This window comes from Rhyacophila brunnea, unplaced genomic scaffold, assembly GCF_057557595.1.
Source record: "Rhyacophila brunnea isolate RB1 unplaced genomic scaffold, BYU_Rbru_1.0 scaffold_19, whole genome shotgun sequence".
NCBI lineage: Eukaryota > Metazoa > Arthropoda > Insecta > Trichoptera > Rhyacophilidae > Rhyacophila > Rhyacophila brunnea.
This window is the reverse complement of record NW_028232848.1, coordinates 17,167,907-17,194,719: the sequence shown is the minus strand read 5'-3', so window position 1 is coordinate 17,194,719 and position 26,813 is coordinate 17,167,907. Positions and strand designations below refer to the sequence as shown.

The 26,813-nt window shown below is 36.4% G+C and overlaps 2 protein-coding genes and 1 long non-coding RNA gene across 5 annotated transcripts; 1 reads left to right on the top strand and 2 right to left on the bottom strand.

Moving 5' to 3' along the window:
* Positions 1 to 6,261: 6,261 nt before the first annotated feature.
* Prp18 (pre-mRNA processing factor 18) lies at positions 6,262 to 14,763 on the bottom strand. Its single transcript, XM_085945771.1, has 7 exons — positions 14,595 to 14,763; positions 14,055 to 14,175; positions 12,329 to 12,510; positions 10,101 to 10,181; positions 9,868 to 10,002; positions 8,214 to 8,426; positions 6,262 to 6,590 (listed from the first exon to the last, which is right to left on the bottom strand). Exons 1-7 carry the CDS (start codon positions 14,655 to 14,657, stop codon positions 6,351 to 6,353), a joined length of 1,035 nt encoding a protein of 344 aa, XP_085801897.1. The 5' UTR covers positions 14,658 to 14,763; the 3' UTR covers positions 6,262 to 6,350.
* Positions 14,764 to 19,434: 4,671 nt separating this feature from the next.
* On the bottom strand, positions 19,435 to 20,864 carry LOC147072796 (uncharacterized). Of its 3 annotated transcripts, XR_015070523.1 has the most exons (3): positions 20,717 to 20,864; positions 20,146 to 20,257; positions 19,435 to 20,051 (listed from the first exon to the last, which is right to left on the bottom strand). It is a non-coding gene; the product is annotated as an uncharacterized LOC147072796 (long non-coding RNA). The 3 variants fall into 3 exon arrangements; XR_015070525.1 differs by lacking the exon at positions 20,146 to 20,257 and having other exon boundaries at positions 20,638 to 20,864; XR_015070524.1 differs by lacking the exon at positions 20,146 to 20,257.
* Positions 20,865 to 21,898: 1,034 nt separating this feature from the next.
* LOC147072795 (uncharacterized) lies at positions 21,899 to 23,697 on the top strand. Its single transcript, XM_085945713.1, has 5 exons — positions 21,899 to 21,969; positions 22,410 to 22,464; positions 22,524 to 22,908; positions 23,007 to 23,243; positions 23,480 to 23,697. The coding sequence occupies exons 1-5, from the start codon at positions 21,899 to 21,901 to the stop codon at positions 23,695 to 23,697; spliced, it is 966 nt and encodes a 321-aa protein (XP_085801839.1).
* Positions 23,698 to 26,813: the final 3,116 nt, after the last annotated feature.

Genomic DNA, 26,813 nt, shown 5'->3' with positions numbered 1-26,813 from the left:
TTTTTGAAATAATATTATTCTCTAAAGCGCTGGTAGCCGCATACGGCCACCAGGGCCGCACATGAGAACCACTGCTCTACATTGATATTATTACTATATTACTAGGAAATGGGTAAGTATCAAAGAGATTGGACTCGTAAGTATATACCTACTTTCATTTGCGTAATAAGGCAAATCATAAAACAAAATATATTATTTTGGGGGATCTGACAATCAGGCGGTGTGTCAGGTTTATACGTCCATATTATTTATATACCAGTCACTGTATAAATACGGAAGGTGCATTGAAATTAAAATGTTTGAAAACGATTGGCCTAGGGCAGCTAGTTGGTACGTACCTACTACGTATACCTACTCGAATCTCCAATGCAAATAACTCACGTGTGTATTCGCAAACTTTGAAAGAGTTGTTTCCGTGTATTTATACACTTATTATACAGTATTTGCGTTTTTATTTCTCGTGATGCATGGGTGGGCATTGCTTATTTCTGCAAATGAAATATCGTTCGCTTTCCTTTTGTGTAGTTTGACAAATTGCATGGAAACAATCGCGCGACGTCTACGACACTGCTCTCGACTGTAAGAATATTGTAAGGGGAACCACCATAAAGATTTCTTCCACCCAACGCGAAAACAAAAATAACACAACATTATAGACTCAGTGGCTTACCAAGGGAAGGATTTCCCGCGTTGTCTCAAGATCGTTTCCGTTCATTGATTTTATCATAATAATCAATAATATGATAAACTGTTTTACTGAACCAAAAGTCACCCTCATCAATGGTACTAAAAGCGAGTCAATGTCATTTTGGACAATACATGTAAGTTGAAGGTGATATGTATGATAAGATTACTCGCAGAATCAAACTGGCATTTAGACCATTTGGGTGCCTGAATAGTATCTTAAAACATCACATCTCATTGTGTCTTAAGCCTAAAGTCTTCAATCAATGTATGCTATTAGTGCTCACGTGTGCGTTTGAAACATGAACACAAACTCCAAAAATTACTAGTAGCGAAACGTGGTATGAATAAGTGTTAGGCATAATGTGGAAAGACCACAAAAAAAACCAATGGATAAGTAAGCAGACAATGTAATGCAGGTCACAAAGTAGATGAAATGCCAACGGGCTGGACATGTCGCTCGCCGAGTGAACAACTGCTGGACAAATGCCGTAATATAGTGGTACTGATGTACTCAAGGACATCAGAGATGCCCGAAAACCCGCTGGATAGACGAACTCAAAAAGTTCGTTGGGTGTTCATGGCAACGAAGAACTAGGTACCGAGAAGTCTTCTTCCAGTAATGAATCGACCCTGACTGATGATGGTGATAAAATACCTGACTTCACACAAGTCGCTTCATTAATCGGTATAAATTTATCATAGGTACAAGCATATCAATATTATTAAATATCAATATAACTGTATCTAGGTATAGGTACAATAATGTACAAATGAGGCAATGCGAAATAAAAGGAGGCAGAAAAGGGTTTACAGAGGATGAAAATTAAAATATCCACTACAGTCAACATCTTTCTTCCTTTCTTTCGTCATTCTCTCACTCATGTAGCTTAAACATTTTAACACCCTCACTAAATATATTCAATTAGTTTAGAAGTGTTTAATAAAACTAAACATTGCTAAATCACCTTATAACAATAGTGAATATCCCGACATTCATCATCATGGCTTTCGTTCCTTATAGGTACCAAAATGAACCACACACTTCTTATTGTTAATATTTTATTTGATGTAGGTATTACACGATATATTGAAAACTCTCTGAAAATGTGATAACTAACTTCAAAGTAATATAATATAATAATTCACATCACTTTTTTCATTAATCCTACCGGCATAACATATTTTCTACGTCACTCCCCTCAAGGCAACTGTAGTCTGAAATCATATCAGGTTCTGATAGATTAAGCTTGGGATTTAGTATCAAAATATCAAGATATTTTTTACTCAATGGCAATACATTTTTTAGGTCGGGCTCTAGGTCTATTTGCCGAATTCCTACTTTATAAAAATAATATATAGGTAGGTACCCAGTGAAGGTCTATGTCATTCAACAATTCAGGCTTTATTCATTAGTTTTTCGGGAATAAAGTATAGACTATACCAGGACCAGAGATGGCGAACCTTTTTACGTACGCGTGCCAAAATTTCCCAAATAATATTTTCAAACTGTCCGACGTGCCAAGCAGTTTTTTTTAAAGCGATTTTTTTTTATAAAGTTTTATAAAAAAAAATAGTTAATAATTCTTTTAAAAAGGTTTAAAAATTACAATAGATTTATTGATATTCTATCTTTCACAGTATTTCTAGCTGAGGACATATTTTTTCCTAGTTTTCAAATTACTCAAAGTGATCGTAGAAGCATTTAAACTACTCTTCTTTCATATTATATTCTCCATCACTGAGCGGTTTTCCATTAGTAGAGATTATGTTTGAGGTAAGCAGTAATTATATTTGAAGACTGACGATAATTAATTTAATATGGTTTGTTGATTGAATATTTTTATATTTAATTCCCCAATCCTGAGGACCGACCTATGCAATTGTATGATTACATTAAACGTAATGATTTTCCTGCAATTTTTTATGCAATGCGATTTGTTATTATTTATGCATGAATTTCATCGTTTCCGTTTACGCAACGATTGGTACCTAAACATATAATGAAAAACCAAAGAAAATGCGCATGGCTGTGTCATCATAATTTTTTTATATTATTTATTATATAAGTACTTACCTAAGTATATATTTCATTTGTAAAACCTTTTTATAAAAAAATATTATTTAAATATATATAAAATAGTAATATTTCTTTTCTCTTCAAAATGAAACATTCGTGTGCCATGCGAAATCATCTGGCGTGCCATAGGTTCGCCATCCCTGCACTATACCTATACACTGATGTAATCATATACTTACGTCCAACTAGGGTCGTTATATTGAAATAAAAAGTAAAAGTTTTGAAAATTAACCCCATTCCACGATATATAATATTATTTGGACGTCTGAATATTATCTTCAAGAGTGACCTACCATTATGTCTTAAGCGTAAGGTGTTCAACCAATGTGTGCTACCCGTGCTCACGTATGGCTGCGAGACGTGGACCCTCAACACGAGAGATGTCCAAAGGCTAAGAGTCACACAGCGAGGCATGGAGAGGTGCATGTTGGGCATCACGCGAAAGGACTGTAAGAGGAACGAATGGGTTAGGAAGCAGACAAGAGTACGCGATGTAATAGACGTTGCCAAACAGCTGAAATGGAGATGGGCGGGACACATTGCTCGCCGAAAGGACGGCCGCTGGACAAATGCCGTCATCCAGTGGTACCCAAGGGGTACGAAACGGCCACAGGTTCGCCCTAAAAGCCGCTGGATTGACGAACTGGTAAAGTTCGGCGGAAATACGTGGCAGCGAACGACACAGGACCGAGAGAGTTGGAGAAAGCTTGGGGAGGCCTTCATCCAGCAGTGGATTGACCCCGGCTGATGATGATGACTTTGTTATGCATTAAAAAATAGTTCATGTCACTGATGCGGGTCTCACTTTTATATGAAATGTAGGTATATGCTCCAACTACGGTGGAGATAATGGTTAATCGCCAATAATCCGCATTTAAATTTAATATTCCAATTAGGGACAAAGTATCGAATGTTCTAATAACTACTTTAACTCTACCTTTTTGACGCCCCGGCGCCCAACACGCATGCAAAAACTAAATCTGTCATTTATTTATTAGTTGAATTTATTATTGATAACGGAACGCAGGTGAACTTAATATTTATGGGTACCTAAAGGGTGGAGGTAGGCTGTTAAATAGTGCACACTAAACTTTGTCAGTCATACGTATTTATTTTCATTGAAATAGGTAATACTACAATTTACAGATAGTATTGGTTAGTTTTTAAAATTCAATACTCGTTTATCTATAAAATGTCTTAAATTATGCAATTAAATCATACATAACTTTGGATATTTTATAGATTGAATAAAAAAATTTTATCTATTATAATTTGGTTTAAGCAGTGTTTAATGAATTTAAAAAAAATGAACAAACAATAGGTACATAATATGTGTACCTAATTGTATTCTTAATCCAACGAAAATAAAGAAGTATGAATGAAAAAGTGTGCACAATTTTGTCGTATCGCCCAAAGTATATCAAAACTATTATGGAATAGTTTAGGCAGGGTTTAATTGATTTTTAAAAACTAACTAACAACATCTGTAAATTATAGTCTTAGCTTAATACAAATGCGTATGACTAACAAAGTTTAACGTGCACTATTTATGGCGGATCTTCACAGCCTACCTCCACCCTTCGCCACTGGTACCTAGTGTAGGCAGGTAGCACGTAGGTGGCACGTAGCAAGGTATTTTAGCTGCCGGGGTAGTAACGAAAAATGAGCCCTTTACGTAGGTAATACAAAACTTCTTGTAGGTTATAAACCTATGCACACTACCTATACCTAAATACTTTAAGTTTGATAGTGTCGGTTACCATTAATAGAAATAAAAATAGTAATTAAATAACTAATAAAAGGATAAAAAAATACCTACTTTAAAAATTAGCGTCACAGGCGATTTTTAAACGATAAAACATTAGGTACGTTCTATCATTCTCATAAAAAGGTTCGTTCCTCCATAATTTGGTAAGTTTAGGATAAAAAAAATCGTTTTTAGAGAAGAAACTCCGATTCTGTGCCCCTACCAGATCTGCACCCTGGGCGTCTGCTCCGCTCACACACCCCTCGTTACGCCACCGTGCATAGTGTACAAGTTTTGTATCACGCAAGGGGGCGCATTTTTTGTTACTGTCTCGGGCGCAAAAACACCTTGCTATGTCCCTGATCTGTATTACCTCAAATAAGAGAATGGTTCATTCGAGTTGCCCTTAATTCGACGCATGTTTTGATAAGATGTAATATGCAGGGCTCGAAATGGACCGGAGCGCTATTCCGGTTCATAAAATCCCGAAAATGATCGCTCCGTCTCGTGGAAATATTTATTTGACCATATGAGCTAGATATGCCATAATATAATAAAAATTATAACACACTTATTTTTATTAAGTACACATTCAATTAGACAACTTTTTTTTAAATTATCGAGCGCTCCTGTTCGTAAAAATTTCCATTTCGAGCACATGTAATAAATGATACTGTACCTTCCCACCTTGAATTTACATATCGCCGGTGTTTTGTAAAAAGGGCGAATTAACCAAAATGCTACTTTACAGGAGGATTTTTAACTTTTGACATTCATTTGTTTTTTACCTGTAGATGATTATAAATATCTAACAAGTTTATAATAAAGCTTAGAAAGAATACTGTCATTATAATAGGTATTATTATATAATATTTTAAAAGGCCTAATATGTCACATTTGCTTTTTATTTCGTAATTTTAATTAATTTAATTTTAGTCGATTATCGTTTTTAAGTACTTTCCTGTGAAGATAAAAATTCGCCGTTTTTACACAACAAAGCTAGTGGGGTACATATTGTATTTTCATTAAAATCTCGATTTCGCCAAAATGGTTGATTCGCCTTTTTACAAAACACCGACGATATTAGGGCCCCCTCTTCGTACTGCGGGATGTAGGACAGTGTAGTTTCGCCGCTGAAAGCATTTAATGTTTGAAATAAATCGAAAAAATTGAAAAAAAAAAAATCTCAGTGGATTTTGAAAATAATATCACCTATTTATATTGTCATTACTTTTTTATGTTTAATAACTGTCGATACTGACATCTATTAAAACTATAACTTTTTTTTTTCAAACTAAATTAGATACCTGTAAAATTAAGGTTTGAGTCTTGAAAAAACAGATTAAAATTTTGTTAAAAAAACATAGAGTCCGCTATTTATACATTCAACAGAATAATATGAACATAATGTTCTTATGTACTCATCCATTTACTGTTCTTCGCATGACACTAAATTTATTGTAGGAAGCTACTAACAGGGCTCGAAATGGACCGGAGCGCCGTTCCAGTTTGTGGAATCTGTAAAGTTATCGCTCCGTCTCGTGGTTAAAATATTTTTACCGTCTGAGCTAGATATGCCATATAACAAAAAATCTAGCACATTTATGTTTATAAAATACCCATAAAATATGATAACCATGTTAATATATATCCTCAGAAAAATTTCGAGCGCTCCGGTTTGTAAACTTTTCCATTTCGAGCGCTGGCTACTAATAATCTTAAATAAGAACAAATAAATAAACACAAAAATGAAAATACTGATTGAGGTAGAAATCATTTATTTCTCTTATCATTCAATACTATTAGAATTTAACTTAGGTGCTATAATTATTGTACTAATTAAGATTGAGGAGTATACTCCACACATCTGGAGGGATCTGTCGGAAAGTAATCCTGGCATTTAGTCATAAGTCGTTTGAGGGCCTGAATATATTTCCTCTGGGTCTCGTCATTCATCACGTGGGCGACATTTTTGGAGAAGATCTTTTCTCTTCCTGTTCTTGCGTGAATACCAACCATGGTCACTCCGATGGGCCACGGGGCATTGCCTATCGCCATCTGTAGATATGCATCGCTAGCCTGTTGGGATAAATGTTTTGATATATTTGAGGACTTTACAAATTAAATGACTCGGTAGCTACTGATACTAACATGTTTGGGAACCACCTAAAATGAGCCAGAATCACCGTTTAGCGACCTAAATATACGGAATTAGCCACGATAATCTATTGTTCAGATGCATTGTTTTATCTATAAGAATCATGCCTATCTGGAGCATTGCGTTAATAATTCTGGGAAGACAGACCATACGTACCATCAAGGACGGCTCTTGTAAAGGAGCATAAGTACAGCGCATCCCCGTGTTAAAATTAAAAGACAATTTCCAAAACATAAAAATATAATATGTATGTACGAGTTTGCCAGTTTAAAACTTCCCGTGGGCTCCTTGCAAAAACACTATCAAATCACAGCGAGCGTGTCCCCCGACCGTATTCAAACTTGAGGCGAGCATAATCGAATATATTCTGCCTGAAACTTATTTGTGACGTTATACCAATATGAATTTCATAATGAAACTGTTCGTGACGCTTTCAGATATCGAATATTTTAACCGTCGAATGTTGTTGTCCCAAAAGAAACTGCTTGTCACGAACTTTACTGAATAAAAATCTCCTTGAAAAGTTATAAATAAGTATTCACAGGAAAGTTCGTTAACTATTTACAGTATTGAAATATGACTATAATGACTTCACTATCCCCGCATGGTCCCGCGGAAGAGAGTTACAACATTGCTGGACGTTTTGATTTACGTCCATGTCGCAGTCGATACGATTTTGTATGTGCGATCGGGCTTAGTAATATTAGCGATAACGACAGCTCACTGGCTGCATACCAACTAATATACCAATAGACCGATCAATGAATAGCTCTGATTGCCTTATGAAATGTCAAAAACTGTGTACCTATGTGTCAAACCTATGCAAATTTAGCTAAACTGGTCTTCTATTCACTTCTTTCGACACCACAAAAGACTTTAGTGAACCCACCAAACTGGAATGATTTTAATAATGATAATCTCACAATTTGAGAAATTAAATAGATTCATTCCGATTTTTATTAAAATAATCCATTAAATGTCTGTACACTTACTCTTATATATACAGTAAAACCTTGGATTGCGGGTGTGTAACATGCAAAAATTTTTAATAAATTTTAACATGATAAGCGAGTGAGGTCTTGTTATACAAGTAGTATGTATACGCTACGTGTGCCGGGAGTCACATGATCACAACTGAACCGATGGTTCTCGTCTCTCTCTTGCTAAGAAATACTCAAAAGGAGGTAAAAGCAAGTGTCATTGGATAGGTTCCTTGATAAATAAAGCCACACAGAGAGAAAAAGATTCCAGTAAGCCAACACATGGACAGTGAAAGTCAACCTACATGAATATAATGAATAAATTCGATCACTGTATGTTTAATTTAAATAATAAAGATGCAAAAAGAGTTTTCATTATTTCTTATGGGGATATACGACTGCTTTGAATTACAAACACATATTCGGAATAGAATTATGCTTGCAAGCCAAGGTCTGACTGTATTCCCTTCTTTTAAAGTGTGCGGACGATGGAATAAATAGTAGCTCTAGAGTGACTGCAGCAGTGTTATCATAATGAAAGTTATCAATTTCCTTTAAACATACCATTATATAATTTCTGCTGAGGAGATGTTTTGTAATTTCACATAAGCTATCGGTAATGTCTTCAGGTAGAGATTTGTTCCTCAATTTTCTCAGTAGTGGTTTCAAATAAACTTGGGTTTGAGTGAAAGTAGCTCTAGTCATTTTGTGTTTCGTGGACATCTTTTCAACACCGCTCGCTGAGTTCAGCTGGTCTCCCCATAACTTCAAAAGAAACTAAAACAATATAAAACAAGATCATTTTATCATTTTAAGACTAAACATACCATGAATGAACACTTTGAATATAATAAGTACATATTTTTAGGGATTACATACTAAGTATAATAGTAGTAATTGACATTTTTTTATTTGCATTATCAGTTAATTTGACTTCCCAGTTCAATCTTATTCTAAGTTCAAGGACGCATGCTGGCTAAAATAAGTTGGTGATATGACATATTGTAATGGGTTTCCTCATATTCCAAAAGTATTCATTCTTTTCTTTGGTATGGTACATATTTTATCATAAGATGTGACATGGGTGAAGTACTGTCCAACAAGAAAATTTAGGCAATAGCCGGAAGTCGCTGTCGTCGACTAAATATGGGGAGCTTGTTAGTTCACAGTTTTAACACGTGGACAACTCGTCTCTAACCGGAAGTCGCTATAATCGAAGTGCGGTTAAAATGGGAGTTGCTTGTTAGTTCACAGTTTTAACACGTAGCCAAAAAGATGTTGTTGTACAGTAAGTATGTTTAATCCTTAATGATTATTTCATGTTATTACTGACATCTGTCCATTGATATTTCTTTACATATCCGATATTAAAAAGACAAGGTAAACATTGTTTACAAATAATATTCCAAAAATAAATTAAGAAATGCCATAAAACACAACATATTTAGTTGTTATTTATATCCATGGCCCCCACATCCTGAAGCGAGCCCCTAGGCCAGGATACCTATCGCTAAGGTTAAGGCCGGTGAAAATTTCTACAATAGTGTTCCCCGAGTAGTTTCCACGGACCCTCAGGGTTAAGGGTATTCTGTATATTTTTAGCGATTTTTAAATAAATCCAGTTGATTTATTGAATTGTCAGCACTCAGCATATTATGTAATATATAATAATACTATGAAGCACTGATCACAACCTCCTTTTGTGGTAGCCAAGTAACATGCAAACCTTCGCCATATTGGATAAAAAGCCATTTTGTAAGTTAGGATACACACTTAAAATAATTATAAAATAAAATACTACACGTGAATTATCATTTCATTATATCAATCATCATATTACATTAAATTACATTACACAGCCACATATTTTTAAATGTTAATAATCATTAAGGTAAATAGGGCTCCGCAGGTGACTTTTTACAATTAGAGCAAATTTGTGATGTGTTTTTCACATTTAAATGGTCGACCCGCCACGCCGGGTCTGCGGGCTAGAGCTCTTCCTTGTAGGAGCTATGTTTATACCTGTTTTTTTTTTTACAAAAATACTGCCATATATCAGTTAATTTTTTTTGCTATAATTTCATGGATGGTAAGACCATAACTAAATACAATAATTGAAAAAAGGTGAATTAATATTACTTAATATTATGCATATTCTCATAGGTTAAAAAATTCTATTTGAGAATGCAGATGTACTAATTTATATTTATGTTATTACCTGAAGCAAAATTTCAATGACATGCATATCGTGATCTCTGTCTCCATTTCCCATTTTCGTAGACATTTCCAATATTGTATCGTACGTTACGGAATCATCTATTTCATCTTCTTTTGACGTATTGTCTGTCAAACGCTGAAAACAAGATGTACTCATAATAATGTATCGTATCAATCTGCGTAGATTTTTAATATTTGTTGTGCTTCGTGATTAATATAGATAAAATATCTTACTTGTGTTCCGTGTGCTAGAATCTCATCCAGATATGCTTGATCCACTTTCTCCATAGCTTCTTGAAAATCATTTCTGAAGCCCTGTGAATTTAAAAATTATTTAATTACACATTCGATATTATAATATTATTAACATGGCCAGAAGATTCAAAATTTAAGAATCTCTTCTAAATTAAATGCAGTTTAAGGTGAGAGTGAGTGAGAGGGAGAGTCCTTGAAAAATATCATATGAAAATTCAGTGATGTCCCATGGGGGTAGGCAGATTGAGATTGATGGCGGCAGTTACTCGAAGGGCGGTAAATCGAGGAGAATCATTAGGCATATATAATAGCTACTGAAAAGCAACACACTGGTTGGAAACAAAATATATTAATTAACATAAAAGGTTTAAGACTGTAATATTTTTGTCAGGTTCGCGATGTCTAGTTTACTTCCGTTGCCCTTGGATGTCACGTCCTTGGTGACCAGAAATGACATGTGCAGATTTGCGAATTATATTTGTATTATAAATAGGTAGTACATAATTATTTACCTAATTTAAAATGTACCCAAATATTTTTGCCAGTCACTCGCGAGTTTTGGAAGTTGTCAGGTGTAGTTTTAAATGTATCTGAAACCGTGGACTCGCAATATTGTCTATTGAAGCAGAGATGGCATTTAAATTAGATTTGGACGAGATAGTTACTGACTTTGCAACGCCTGCATTGAGTATTGAGAATATTAATTAATAGTGTATCTATGATTAAAAGTAGGTGAATGTTAAATAAATACTAAGGAAAATTATTCTGTTTACATGTTGTATAATAATAGCATAGTAAAAATGGTGAGAAAATAATAAATATGTGTATTGCTAAATGGTACAAGCCAAATGTGTCAAAAATATCAACCAAATAGGACCTCAAACTCTGGTGATTTGGGTAAGTGTCTAACTTAATTATATTATATTATATTTATTCATTGTTTATATGTAAATTAAATTTTGTATGTTTTAGTGGTAAGTATAATATATTTTGTTAGTAATGTATCCATACAACACATCTCGTAGATATTGGAGTCAGAAAAGGATGATGAAAAATGGTCCGCCATTTTGGCACTGCTTAGAGGCGGAATTTTGTTTAGGGACATCACTGTGAAATTTTTTATGTTTTTTTAATTATTTCACATTTAAAACTTTCTATGAGCGTTTTTGGCCATATCCAAAAGCAATTGTGGCTGTTGGTCGACTTATAAAAATAGTGCAAATAGGCATAAAAGAATACCATTCATAAGGTCTTTAAATAAATGGCATCAGTTCATTTCAGACATGCTTCAAATATACAATTTTTCATCGAGACATCGAACAAAAGACAGTAATCCCTTTAACATACTAAATCAGCATATATCTGACTTTATAAAAATATTGAGGCAATGCAAAACAATGAGCCTCTGGAAAAATAGTGATCATAAAATGATCATTTTGAGATGACTTTGATTAAACATGTCATACTTGTTCAAAAACCATGTGTAAGGTGTAGTGCGTTACCACTTCAAGATGTCTAGTGCTATCTGATGTAGAGATTATTTATTATAATGATTTTTGGCTGATGTATACGGGGGGGGCTGATATATTATTTAAACTCATTCGCTAAAAAATGGAGTTATCACTATAATGCTCTTTGTCCAGGTTGATTTATATGATGATATATCGCACTCATTAATTCATCAACACTAATGATGTATTTTTCTCGAAAGAAACTCTCCATGTGTACATTATTTTTTTTCATTTAGGTACACATCATTTGCTACAACTGACAGCCTTCACACTGCAATAGTGCTGGATCACTTAAAAAGATCTGAACCTCTCTGATCTGATCATTCCCTAGCGGAGGTTGGCCACCATCAATGTGACCTTAGCTTTGTCATCTGCTACCCGGAACATTTCAGTGGAGCTGCACTCATACCAATAACGGAGGTTCTTAAGCCATGAAATGCAGTGTCGTCCTCCGCTACGCTTACCATTGATCTTTCCTTGAATGACAAGTTGGGGAATGCTGAACTTTTGTCCAAGGAATTTTGAGGATGCATCTATAAACCATATCTCGAAAGCTTTAACTCTCAGTGACATCTCTTGGTTTAACGTCCATACTTCCATAACATAGAAAAGAATTGAGAGAACATAACAACGTACCATACGCAGTCTGAACCTAGGTTATCTTCAAATATTTTTTATAAATATTAAAATTTTTACTCTGTTTGCTTCTGGTTCTTGAATTTCTATTCTCCTTAGTCTTTTGAACGCTTGCTGATCGCTCTCTCCAAACAGCATGATGGGATGCCCTCGATCTCGGAGTCTCGAAATGACTTCACCACGAGGAAGTGAGATGTTATTGTCTTTCTTGTCATCCTCGACACTTTCTTTTCTTATTTGATCTAGAAAATAAACCAATACATTAATCACACAAAGAAATCGAATCTTTAAAGCCTGGCTAGACTGCCACACTCAAGGATATTCATAGAATACACAATAATACAGTGTAAAATAATTGTATAAGTACTATGTACATATTTGTTTGGTATTTATTTATTTAAAAAAATACACATTGTGTACATAAAAAAGTATTAATTCAAGACTTTCACAACATGGCATTTAGAATAAAAAGTACAGGGAAATCAAATTAAGATAAAAAAACAAACCAAAAAATATTTTTATAGCAAAAGAAATAAAATAAAAAAAACCAATAAAATAGAATTTTAAAAACAAAATACATAGCGCATCACTAAAAATGTCTACATCTCTAGGGAGTGCATTGATCAGCCGCACAGCCCTCGCTATTGGTGCCTGGTGAGCCTGACACGAGGAAAGTTGTTTTTTTTTTTTTTTTTTTTTTCAACCATGTCCGATCCTGATAGGATCATATGAGCCTTCACAGAGTGGAGGTTTGTATTGACAGATTTTGTTTTTTTTACGAGAAATGGATGTCAGCCACTTGCTCAACCTATTAGGTACATACCCTGACACACAAATTGAAAAACAATATGTGTACTTGCCAGACCCAGGATTCGAACCTGGGACCCACGGCTTTATAGTCCAACGCTTATGCCGCGCGGCCACCGTGGGCGTAGTACACGAGGAAGTAGTTTCCACCAAGAATAGCTCATGACTACGCATGTAATTGACGGGTGCATAGAAATTCAAATTTTCTAGAATATCAGGATTGAAAACTATACCACGTGAGAGCAGAGAAAAATGCTTTAAGAGCAGAAGTGACCTACAAGCTTCGATAAAATGAAAGGCGAGCATGCCTTGAAGAAAGATAGTCGGAAAATACTTGTTTAAGGAACTTAAATAAAGATGTCGAAGAAATTTCTTCTGAACATGCTCTAAAACAAGCTTATAGAAAACCTCATAAGGACTCCAGATAATGGACCCATATTATTATCGCTTTTCCAACACCAAAGAGACAGTAATTACGACACGTAAACATGACAGCTCGTGTGGTTGTGTCACTGTGCGGTACACAGCCTGGAATCATCACAGTGATAAGCAAACATTGTTGACGCAGTCCAAGAGTCTGATCTGGCAAGAATTGATAACTTTTTATTTCATTCCAAACAAATTCAAATTGTTGGTACGTATGGTTTGAGCAGAAGAATGTCTTCCTCATTACATTTAACTTAGATATAAATAACTTCAGGTCCATTAGTATCGCAGAGGTACTAAACAGTTACAGGATTGCGGACATCTGCTAGAATCTAGCGGTTAGGTTGAAGACTTGATTAAATTTGATGGAAATACATGGTGGTAAAACTTAAGAATAGAGAAGAACGCATAAGAGGCCTTTTCCAGCGGCAGATAGAAGATCGACTCCAGCTGATGGTGATAACATACGATTCCATGGAAATTCAAAATTAAAAACAATTAGCTAACTATGAAGTGTGTGTGAGATTGGCATTAAGATAAAATAGTCAAAAACCTTTAGAATCTGCAGCTATGACTTCTTTTTCAAGTTCATTCCGGGGTCCATACTTCTTTATGTATGATTCTTCTTCATTACTGATAAGCTCACTTCTCTTAAAGTATCTTTTGTCAGGTTTCTGAAATGTTTGACTCAATAATTAATTATAGTGGAACAACTTAACCTTGAAATTGCGCAGATTGCGATTTCTTCTACTGCACACGAATTACATAGGGAACACCTTATATCTTCTTTTTATAAAAAGTACATTGCGAAAGTGAAAACTGCCAAAAAGGCCGCCGTCTGTCATTGGTCGCAGCTCAGCATGCCATTCATTAATTTTGACCTTTCTACTAAGACAACCAGGCGTACTGCTCTTTGCATTACACGATTGCTTTTTCTTGTATTGTTTTTCCATATATGTAAAGCTTTCCAAAAAAGCGCCTACTTGCACATAGTCAATATAAATAATATCTATAATGTTGGTTAACGTTAATTTAGATTTGAAGAATAAATTGACGTCTGCAAACTTCCGCGGGTTAAAATGTAATATCATACCACAAGATTACTTTCTTCCAGTAATTTTCTTTTTCTTGCAATTTCTGCTTTCAAAACATCCATTTTATTTGTAGTGTATGATAATAAAAATAATATGAGATTCAATAATAATGCGTTTCATTTACGTTTTTGACATTCGACTGTCAAAACACTCAAAACCATAAACAACAAAAAATTGTTTATTGTCTATGATCAAAGTGACTAGTCCAACTTTAGTCTATGTACTAGTCTATACTCTGTGATCAAGGTGACATTTTCCACCAGTGCTGCAGCACAAAAAATTATTACTTATCTTATTATAAATTGCTTCAAAGCACTTCAAAGTTTCAGCGACTGCTTATTTTTAATGTATTTTTCTTTTCTAATATTTGCCTTTCTTATCTATATATCTTCTTCTTATTGTGCCATCCCCTAGCGGAGGTCGACCACCGTCAAGACGATCTTATCTTTGTCGTTTGCTACCCGGAACAGTTCAGTGGAGCTGCACTCGTACCAATCACTGAGGTTCTTAAGCCACGAAATGCGGCGCCGTCCTCTGCTACGTTTACCGTTGATCTTTCCTTGAATGGCAAGTTGGGGAACATTGTACTTTTGTCCTCTCATAATGTGGCCGAGGTACTGTAGTTTCCTGGTTTTGATACTAAGTAGAACTTCTCGGTCCTTCGCCATTCGATTGAAAACTTCAACATTTGTCACCCGGTCGGTCCAAGGAATTTTGAGGATGCGTTAAATAACAGAGGTGACAATATACACCCCTGTCTTACACCGCTACGAATTTTTACCACTCCACTGATTTCGTTTTCGATCTTAATATTTGCTGTTTGGTTCCAATATAAGTTAACTATCAGTTGAATGTCTCTTGGATCGATGCCTTTCTCCTGTAAGAGTTCGAGAACTTTAGGATGCCTAACAGTATCGAATGCTTTCTCATAATCGATGAAACACATATTATAAACATCTACATTAACATCTAGGCATCTTTGCACTAGAATATCCAAGCTGAAAAGAGCTTCGCGAGTGCTCAAACCACTTCTGAAGTCAAATTGTGTGTCATCCATGTCTTCTTCACATTTTCGAAAAATCCTATTATTGATGATTTTTAATAAAACTTTTAACATGTGGCTCATCAAAATTATCGTTCTAAGTTCGCTGCACTCCTTTGCATTCTCCGCCGAAGCTTATGGGTACATTGGTACGACCGCGTTACAAACACCCGAGTTCGTGAGCAGACACAACAACCTTCGGTGATTGAAGTTATCACGAAGAGACGATTTATGTGGCTGGGACACGTATTCCGGATGCCGGCAAAGAGTGCGGCACTTCGTACACTTGTGGCACAGCCCAACAGATGATCTTAATCCAGAAGGAATTGCGTTTACAAATTTTAAGAAAATTACGAGCTCGCAGAATTACGATCGATTTAAAAATCGTTTCTAGCTGTTTTTTTGTGCACCGACTTATACGGTACATTCCTAGTCTAATCTTACATATTATTAAATCGCATATCGGTAAATTACAATTTCACTATTCCTAATACTCAATATCTAATTATTTGCTTCCGCTCATCCCTTACACCAGCAGAATCCCGCAAAATAACCAAGTGGTACGGTCATAGGTATTCCATTCCGCTAATTGACTTAGAAGGTCAAGAGCCGCTTTTTAGGCCTACAAAACCTTATTTCCGACTTCCCATTCAAGATGGGAAGTCCATGGGCATGTCAGTACCTACTTGTCTTATCCATAGGTCCATTTATTTAGATCACCCAACTTTGAAATTTCAACTTCTTTTTATGTGCGTTCGTTTGTGAACGCATTTATATTCATTAACTGGACTTATCAGTTTGTTTAAATGATATTCCAAATACTCGTAGCATAAAATTTGAAATCAACGAATATAGGTACTACTTACCTAGATTGCGGGGTGTAATATCTTCAGTGAATTCGAATACTCGCATGTACTATAAAAATATTACCTAGTCATTAAGCCTCCCCCACACCAAAGCGAATATTCGCAGCGAATTATTCGCCAATCAAGCTCGTATTGGCTTACGGGACAGAGCACGCTTGCGCGACCGCCTTGCGTCTTGAGTGCGAATTTGCAGCGAATATTCGCTGCGATTTTCGGGAACTCTGTCGACAGCGAATTTATTCGCGGCGGACAATTTCGCCAAGGGAATTAGTAAAATCAAAATGGCGAAGACATTGAGCAGCTGATCGAGTTGGTCCGGAAATATCCAATCCTTTATGATTTCTCTGACAGTGACTACAAAACATAAGAAAGAAAGATAAGATATGGGATGAAATTGGCAGGGAAATTGTTGAAAATGGTATGAAGGTCGTCATAATAATATTATGTAGGTATCTTTGTCTAACCAAAGTATGTAAAGTTTTTTGACAGGATGAATACGCTATTATAAATAAATAACTTTAATCTAAGGTCCCGATATTTAAAAAATACATATTAATTTGCGTCATGCACAGCCTTTAATAACAGAAACTTTATAACTTTGATTGTTAGTGCACTGACAGTTCTAACTTATTGCGATCGTTTGACGTTTTGGTTTCGACTTTTGAGCAGTCATATCAATAATGTTATAATTAGGTATCATTTACAATACCTACTTCAATCATATTCGGTATCGGTCACGTAAATACCCATGTTATATTCGTTGATAATATTTTTTTAGGTTAGATAGGTACCTAGTCTTTAAGATTATTTTTTTGCATCTAACATTATGCAGCATAGCATTTCTATTGTAGCTAAAGATATAATATACATATAGGTAGATAAGTAGGTACTCCATGTCGTCATTGTGGTATTTTGTAAGGTTTTAGACCAAAAACCTTACATACTACTTACTATCGGGTTATTTACAGTAGGACATACCTAGGTTGTGTTTGTTTTTTGATCTCAAGAGACCTCAATCACAAAAACGATATTATGTACCTATATACCTACTAGGTATATATTTCCTTCATTATGTATAGGTATATTGAGCTAATAAACTGGTTTTGCCCAGTGCCGACCGCGAACCAAGATAATATCTACATGTTCCATGTACCTATCTAACATAACCAATGTTTTCTGTTTCACATTAATTTGTATACCTACAAACATTTTAAACTTAATTGAGATGTTCTTAAACTTCTGTTCATGTAATATTATGTAGGTAGGTATATCTTGGTCTGCATTAGGCAATAAGATTAATAATTTTATGTGCATGTAAATATAAAGGTCAGATACCTCCTCTAAGTACATAATATTATATTATCATCATGGATACCTACCTGAATGATGTTGGAGATATACTAATGCTTTGTGATGAATTTAATTTTCGCAAAGATCTTCAACCTTTCAACGTAGGTACAAAGCACCAGAAGAAATTAAAAATGAAACCCCCGGCATTAACAGGAATAAAATAATATTTCATCATAAACATCAGTCGGGGTCATTCCACTGCTAGATGAAAGCCTCTTCTAGCTCCTTCTACTATTTTCGGTCTCTAGTTCTTCGCTGCTACATACTTTTATTGTACTTCACGTGAACAAAGAGATCAACTAAGTGAAGTGTCAATCAACAAAAGTGGCATTTGTGCACAATGTTAATGAATTTTCCAAAACATTAAGTGTGATAATATAATATACAAGGATGAATAAGGCGTGGGCGAGGGCCAAGGTCCATTTTATGATTCCTCTATTGATGTACCTATTTTTATTAAGAAAAATGTTTGCCGTAGAATGGGGTGAATACTGAATAGACCCTTTTTAAAATTTCTATTTTTCTGCTACACATTATTCGGACAAATATGAATGACTTAAAACCTGTTTCTATGGACATAATCATACTCTAAAATATTTTTAAACTACCATTTATTATCAAACAGCCAATTTTGTGTGATGTCTCTTTCTATCCAGCGTTGGGGTGATTATAGACATGGCGGGTGGATAGAATCGAATAATGGTAATTTCCTAATGTTAAAAATGTAATTAAGTACCTACTGTACATTACAAATTTATGTAGGTACATTTAAGTATGTAAATCAAAATCAAAAATATAAATTTAAATGTTATACAACACAGTATCATGTAAGTATTTAAAAAAACATATACTTACATAAACATCTATTTATCCAAGAATTATTTGATACTTGAATCTGTATTTTATATACCATATTCGATGGATGTATGTGGTGTATTTTGTAATATATTTGGTACGTATTTATTATTTAACTAAGCGTATTTAATTTGCTACGTGACCTGTAGCTCTTTTATAATCACAAATTATTGTTGAATGTTCCGAAAATGAGTTTATGTGCCGAAACAGCTGTCAAGGTAAATGACTCAGTTAAAGTAGAATTAACAAAAATAACTATATTTCAAAACCATTATAATCCATCTACCATATAAACACCATTTCAAGTAATAAAGAAATAAAAAGTCACCTAATTAAATAATATTGTACTAGAAAAAATATACTATCTATATACCCACTTAATTTTCATTTAAAGTTGTAAAACGCCCGGTTACTAAATAGAGGAAGGACAGAGTCTTCTGGCACGACCGAATCACATTGGAACGGTGTTATTGTCATTTGAAAGTAACAATACTGACACCTAAATGAGTCGCCTGCACTGCCAGAATCATCTGAACCCTGTCTACCTATCTATATACAATTTATTGTTATTTTTTTTCATATTTGTCCATTTTATTACAATATCGTGTTACTTTTAAAGCTCATTGTAATTCTAATAATTATATAAATATTTTTCTTGTATTCTGTGCAAAAATGATTATTAAAACTTTCTTAACCTAAACCAAGTATTTTTTATTGAATGATCCTGCAAAAATATTCAAGTACAGTTAAGTGACATATTTTGTTTCGGTGTATAAGCCATAAATAAATATACATAAATTATATTTAATATATACATGTATACTGTATGTATAGCCACGGTTGGTCTTGCACTTGTTGCTGTAGCTATGCGATCTGGTGTGGTCCATTATCCAAAAACACTCAATCACATCCCTGGTCAAACAGCGGGCAGCCGTGTAGTGAGTCTGGCTGGCCTATGGTGGCACTAGAATGATTTCAATATACACAGTCTGTTAATTTGAATATGTTTTCGACTGAAAGTTGTAAAAATATTAGAAATCAGGATTTAAATAATGAAAAAACTGTTTCATTAAATATCATATTCATACCTATGCAAAATTTTGATTCCTTTGAAGTACCTATACAAAATACGGATGAATATAAACCAAACAAAAATATTTGTTACTGGTACTGCCATAGTAAAGTAAAGTTTAACATCCTTCCCTAATAAAACAAAATTCCCAATTCTTGTCGTTCTGTAGATGTTTCATTTCAGTTTTTACCAACGATCCACTAAATATGAATTGGTCATAAACACTCAAAGGAAATCTGGCACTCACTGCCAGAATGTCCATGTCAGATACCTGCATAAAAATAAATGTCATGTTATGATATTATACGTAATGAATATGAATGTATCAGAAACAACATAGATTTTATTACGAATTTCACAGTTACAGAAAATTTTCTGCGCTCATTTTTGAAAGTCTCCAAGTATGACGGGTATATTCGCACATGGGTGCAGTTAATGCACCCAATGATTTTCGGGAAACCTGCCCTTTCTTGAAGTCTGAAATTAAAAAATATTTTTACCGACACAAAATAATATTCCCGTTAAATTCTTATTGAGTAGGTAATTTACTTGTTGTGTCTATGCGCAGTTACTCTAGTTACATGACATGTACATTGTAATATTGTATAAATTGATCAGAGGGTATCAACACAACACTAAAGACTGTCAGCGCTGTATGGCGACTGTATGTAAGTATTACTAAGCACTGCTATTATAGCATCGGACACGTTTCCTATGCATCTGCTTACTGATGCCTGGCTCATTGCGCAGAAGACTTGGCCTACCCGTTTTTGGTACGCTCCCTCTGCGTAGAAACGCAAAATAGTCAAAATCTACAATTCAAATAACGGAGACATGTTATTTCAATAGCATATTACCTTCAAATCCTGTTAACCCTTCATGGTAAATGCTTATTTATAATATGTGCAGTTATGAAACTGAGTAAATCTATCTTACCTATGAGCCATGGCAATCTTGCCCTGTCATAAAGTAAGGTTATATTAAATGTCGATGTAATTTGTCGCACGCCATCTCATTATATCTTCAGCGTGTAATAAGCATTCAGAAGACGTGTACATTTTGTCAACACACAACTGTCACTTTGACATTCGTATATGTATTTAGTCTATGGCTGCATCCAATGCTGCCACCTTGTTTCAGATAATTAAAATACACTTTACGCAAAGTGGGTAAAAGTTGTAGCAATTCTGAAAGCGCTATAGTGTACGTGTATTTTTTATATTTAATTCATAAAAATTATAGAATAATTGGCGTAAAATATTAATAATATTTACAATTTTAAATCTGGCGCGTAAATAAAATTATTTAGTCTATGGCTGCGTCGCTGACGCTTTGGTGTGGGGCCAAACGCGAAATTCGCATCAAATCCAAGCGGTAGCGACAGCGATAGCGAGGGCGTTGCGAATTCGCTGCGAATATTCGCTTTGGTATGGGGGAGGCTTTATGTTGCATAATTCCCAATAGACCCGTACCGGCAAAGCGTTCCTTTGCGGAAGTTTCCGGGGATACACGATCTTCTGGGAAGCCTGAGATTACACCTGTCTTGGAGTTCCCGGCTTCGACTGCAGCTGCATCGGGGAAAGTTCGCTCACGTCATGCTGTGATTTTAACAAGCATAGACAATAATAAGACGAGCGAGGAGGTTGAGAAATGTATCAGAGAAACGGTGGACGTCTCCGGTCTAGGGATCGCTGTCGTGTCATTGGCGAGGGCGACTCACAACAAGTGCATCGTCAAAGTCATGAGCGAGGACGACTCCCGGAGACTGGTGGACGCTGTTAGCGGCTCGGAGGTTCTCACCGCATCGGTCAGCTCACTGAAAAGGCCGAGGGTTGTCCTAAAGGGTATTGAGGAAAATTGTGATGGGGAACAATTGATAACTGCACTACGTTATCAAAATGCTTTCATCAGAACGTCACCGAACGATTCCTTCAGGGTTGTGTTCAAAACAAAAGGTCGCATCCAGGGCAAATCCAATTACATTCTGGAGGTGGAGTCCTCCTTGTATCATCAGATGGTGGAAGTTCTGACGGGTCACAGCCCTCTATCGCGCGCATGCATATTGCACCGCCAACAAGAAGCCAAGTCTACTTACGCAACCGACTTCGGAAACCAATAATGGCTATACACCTAAAAGTTGCACAAGCGAATCTTGCACGGTGCGAGGTCGCCACAGTCTCTTTCATCAGGTATATGGAATTTAATAATGTGGACCTGGCTTTAATCCAGGAACCGTACACTGGCAACACGGGTCAAATCCGTTTTTAAGTTCAGAAACCGAGCAGTCTGTATCGAGTGAAGGCAGCTATTCTTGTGCGTCGAACGTCATCTCTAACCCACTGCATTTTACTTTCCGAGTTTAGCTCATATAGTTGCGCTGTTGTAGAACTCGACTACTTAGGAGAAACGCTACTGATCGGATCACTGTACTGCGCGCCGTCGGTGCACATCGATGAATCGCTGACCGGCATGTCCTAACGTTTGAAACGATCAGAGGAACTCGTACGCTGAAAGCTATATTGATATTACTGCGTATTCCAACGCTCTGCTCACCAGAGTTGAAAATTAAAGAGTATGTCGTGTTGCAGCGTTGGGATCCGACCACAATGCGATTGTTTTTTCATTACAGGCCGCAGATAGCTACGCTGCAAACAAAACTTCAAATGTCAATCAACAGCGACCAGGTTTGTTTATGACGTCCAATGCTAACTGGATAAATTTTGGGCTTGCACTTATTTCCCAGATTCAGGATCACGGTATCACTATAGATAGTTTGGATAGCGTCACAGACGCACACGAGCTCAAAGACATTGTCAAAGAATGGTCATTGGCGAACGAGTCGGCATGCGAGAGCACGATGGTGCGCTCTTCGGGCGAAGGATTCCAAAGAAAAAGTAATCCATGGTGGAGTCCAAAACTGGATACACTGAAGACGGCTTTTAGAGTAGCAAGGACAAAATTTCGCAATTCAGGCGTGGTTCGACGGCTGTTCACGCTACAGATTTTTGAAGCCGCAAAGAATAAGTATGAAACTGCGATTGCGGAAGTGAAATTAGAAAGCTGGAAGAGCCATTGCTGGGCTCAGGGAAAAGAGAATGTATGGTCTAGTCTTCAGAGATTGCTCAAAAGTAAGGCGTTCAAACTGCCTGAAACTCTGACAACAACGGTCGCATGACCTCTTCGGCTCCCGAATCTGCAGAGGCTCTTCTTGCGTATTTTTTTCCAGACGACAATATTGCAAACGAAACGGAGCAACAGACATTGATCCGAAATGCCGCCTCGATTCCTTCAAACGAAGATGACGACGAGAACTTCACTCTCGAGGAGGTCGAAAGAACAATGAGGCTGTTCAATCCAGCTAAAGCTCCGGGACACGACAGCTTCACGGCGGATATCTGTCTCAATTCATTCTTAACTGTTCCTAGCATAGTTGTCGCTCTTTATAATGCTTGTTTGCGAATTGGTCATTTTCCAAAAATCTGGAAGGTAGCTAGAGTGGTGGTCATTCCCAAACCGGGAAAGGACGACTAGGCTAATGTCTCGTCATATCGGCCCATCGGATTGCTGCCCGTGTTCGGCAAAGTACTCGAAAAATTATTTATTAATCGAGTTTCCTGGAAACTTCAGACTAAACATCTGCTCAGCAAATACCAGTACGGTTTCACCCCTCAAAGAGTACTGAAGACGTGCTTCATGCAGTAATTGATAGAATCAGGTGGGCTAACCGCGATGGTCAGCTCGTAGTGGCGGTATCTCTTGATATCAAAGGCGCGTTTGATAACGCATGGTGGCCATATCTTCTTCAACAGTTGAAATCTAAAAATTGTCCCGCTAACATTTTCAGGCTCATCAAAGAAGATGAGAAGAGAGAAGTCTTCATCGAATATGCTGGAGCATCTGCTACCAAAGAGACATAAAGGGATGCATACAAGGTTCGTCTTGCGGCCCTGTACTGTGGAACATAGTTCTCGACGATCTTCTCTCTATGCCGTTTCCTGAAGGTGTACACGCACAGGCCTTTGCTGATGATGTATTGCTGATTATGGAATCCAAAGAACTTGGTTCTCTAGAAACCATGACTAACAGCGTGTTGGAGAGCGTCGAGGCCTGGGGAAGGAAGGTCAAACTGTCTTTCTCCGCGGAGAAAACGAAGGCCTTATTCATTACTAGGAGGCGCATCTCTCCGCCTTCGCTGGTGATGAATGAGCAACCTCTATCTTTTTCTAGGGATTTTAAACTTTTAGGGGTATTAATCGATGACAAACTAAATTGGTCAAAGCACGCGGACAGCATCTGCAAAAGAGCAGCGGTGACTTCGCTCAAACTAGCAATAATGGCCAAACCCACATGGGGTGTATCTTCTGAAACTCTTCGAATTCTTAAAGAAAATTCTCGAAGAGCTTACCGCACGGCTTTGCTCAATTCAACGCAAGCTCTAGCAGGACTTATGCCTCTAGATTTACGTTTAAAACAAATCGCTTTCATTTACAGAGTTAAGAAGGGCGAGAAGGGCCTCGCAGGTTTTCTGCCTGACGACAGGCTTTACGAAAAACCGGTGGACTATAGAAGGCTGCCACACCCGGCTCTAGACTATTTTCTGAAGTGATTTCTTATCCTGCAACGTTGTAAAGCAACGAATGCAATAACATGCCGATTTTCACGGACGGAAGCAAAACTGATGGCGGTACTGGTGCAGGGTTTGTGGCATACATTAATGGCAGTGAGATAGCGGCTCGTAAGTACCGCCTTGCCAGCTATTGTACGGTAATGCAGGTCGAACTCTATGCCATCCAATGCGCTCTTGAGTGGGCAGGCTCAGATCCAATCCAACGAAAACTCACCGAAAACCATAGTATTTGTCGGACTCCAAAAGCTCAATCCGAGCAATTGAAGATCCCTTGTCTACTAATCCGATTGTCTTTTCTATTCACAGCGAGTCCTACTGAGATGGCGCCACCCCGAGGTGCACTTCAAGTGGATAAGGGGACACACCGGGATAGAATGAAACGAAAGAGCCAATAAATTGGCTCGGCATGGTGCCTCTGAACCCAAGAGCGCGATAGCTTATGACAAATTTCCTATGAGCTACGCAAAAATTACAATTTAAGATATGGTGAAAAACGAATGGAACTCACGATACGTAAACTCATCGACAGGGGAGTTGACCCGAAAGTATTTACCTTCAATTTCAGCAGCACGAGACGTCAGGGTGCATAAGGGGCTGTGTTTTGAGATGACTCAGATTCTTACAGGTCACGGAGTCATGAGACCATATCTGCACCGGCTTAAACTAACATCTGATGGAAAGTGTCCATGCGACGACGGAAGCGACCAAGACGTCCTACATTTACTCCTAGATTGTCAAATCTTTAGCAAAGAGCGGCACAACCTGAACTTTTTATTACAGATGGCAGATGCGGGCATTCGAGACCTTCCGGGGACCATGGCAAACGAGGCCGGAAGAGATGCACTTTTTAATTTCTGTATTGATGTAATAAAAAATAATAAAAATAATAAATGGTGACATGTAATGATGATTCATGCCTTTCAGATCCAGTGACTGCAATCATATAAGATAGGATAAGTATAATGCTCAGAATATCAGTCCTATGCGACATTTCTTTTACCACCGGAAAAAACTCGACTACAAATCGCAGTCCTCAGTTCCCAATGAATACGACAAAATATTCATCAGAATCACCTCCGCCTTGCGCTACTAAGAATTTTCCAGGGTTTTTGCAAGGCGGTTTCATAGGCCCTGGCCGAATTCAAATTAGCAATACCCGATGCGGGTAGAAGAATAGTTTTCAATAAGGCATATTCTCTCAGCCGGCACCATTTTCATTTGTATAGCATTAAGTAGAGTAGTTTGCGTGCCAAAGTCCTTAAGAAACCTCGATAGTAAATGCGAGGTATCCATAAACGCATCTAGGAAAAAAATGCAAAAGAAACAATGGGCGATGGGAATTCTTTGCCGAGTAAATGAAAATGTATCCCGAAGGGTAAACTATGGCGCCGTCTATGCATACTTCACAATTTTATTAAAATCCAACACCATGTCATTAGGACGCCAAGCTGTCTGCAAAACCTAGCGAGACAGACTGGCGACCACCAGCTGGTTCTGCTAGTAAACATAAATATCTGAAAAAACCCTTATAATTTTAATATACATGATGATCCATGATTAAGGCCATTAAGGGTGATATTTTTGCTACATTTTAGCTTTCTACCTCAGACAACAACACTGCGCCCATTCATTCGTGGAAATCTCGACCAGCCAATATACAGGTAGGTCAATTAGTACATAACGTAAATTACCATTTTTTCGCTCCGATCCAGAGCATATGGGCCTCCACAAATTAGAAGTTGTATTAACACACTGTTTACAAAAAAAATATAGTCAGCTATTTGGCCACCCCCTTGGGTATTTATTCTCAATTCAAACAGACACTTTAAGGGGGATGACATCAAAAATTGTGATTTCATAGAGACATCTATTACACAAATTGCGAAGCATATACGAAAAATTATATTGGAATACCATTCCAATTGTATTCCAATTCAAATGAACCTTCGAGGCATCTTAACCAGATGTCTGCGTATTATAAATTGATGAAAAATATCTGAAAACCGGTGTTATAATTACAGTTGTTATTTAAACAATGGTTTTATACATTTATATAACATATTGCATTTTATTTCAATCGAACTGTCTTCATATTTTTATAAAAATACTGACAATCGACCTAGTAATAATAATTATATGAATGTAACTGAATAATAGTCCAGATTCTGGATTTTATAGTCATTCTAATGAATATATCTATTATTTTCAATCAATATCTACCGAGAAATGAAGAAGAACTCATGTGTTTAGATAATTAATTGTTTAAGTATGTTCTTACGTGGTCTTTCCATCGAGTAATAAATAATGCATCTTTGATAACAAAACAATCAATCCAATTGAAAAATTAAACAAATATCTGAAACCTGTACCAATACAATGATTATTGTAAATAACTATAAATTATTG

What these genes read in the sequence shown, in the direction of transcription:
- Prp18 (XM_085945771.1), bottom strand. Translation starts at nt 14,657, where the DNA reads ATGGATGTTTTGAAAGCAGAAATTGCAAGAAAAAGAAAATTACTGGAA. An exon ending in TGGAAGAAAGTAATCTTGTG is followed by an intron (nt 14,176 to 14,594) that starts GTATGATATTAC and finishes CAAACATTTCAG; the next exon opens with AAACCTGACAAAAGATACTT. An exon ending in AAGAACCAGAAGCAAACAGA is followed by an intron (nt 10,182 to 12,328) that starts GTAAAAATTTTA and finishes TTAAATTCACAG; the next exon opens with GGCTTCAGAAATGATTTTCA.
- LOC147072795 (XM_085945713.1), top strand. Translation starts at nt 21,899, where the DNA reads ATGGCTATACACCTAAAAGTTGCACAAGCGAATCTTGCACGGTGCGAG. An exon ending in GCCACAGTCTCTTTCATCAG is followed by an intron (nt 21,970 to 22,409) that starts GTATATGGAATT and finishes TTTTCATTACAG; the next exon opens with GCCGCAGATAGCTACGCTGC. An exon ending in TCTTCAGAGATTGCTCAAAA is followed by an intron (nt 22,909 to 23,006) that starts GTAAGGCGTTCA and finishes ATTTTTTTCCAG; the next exon opens with ACGACAATATTGCAAACGAA.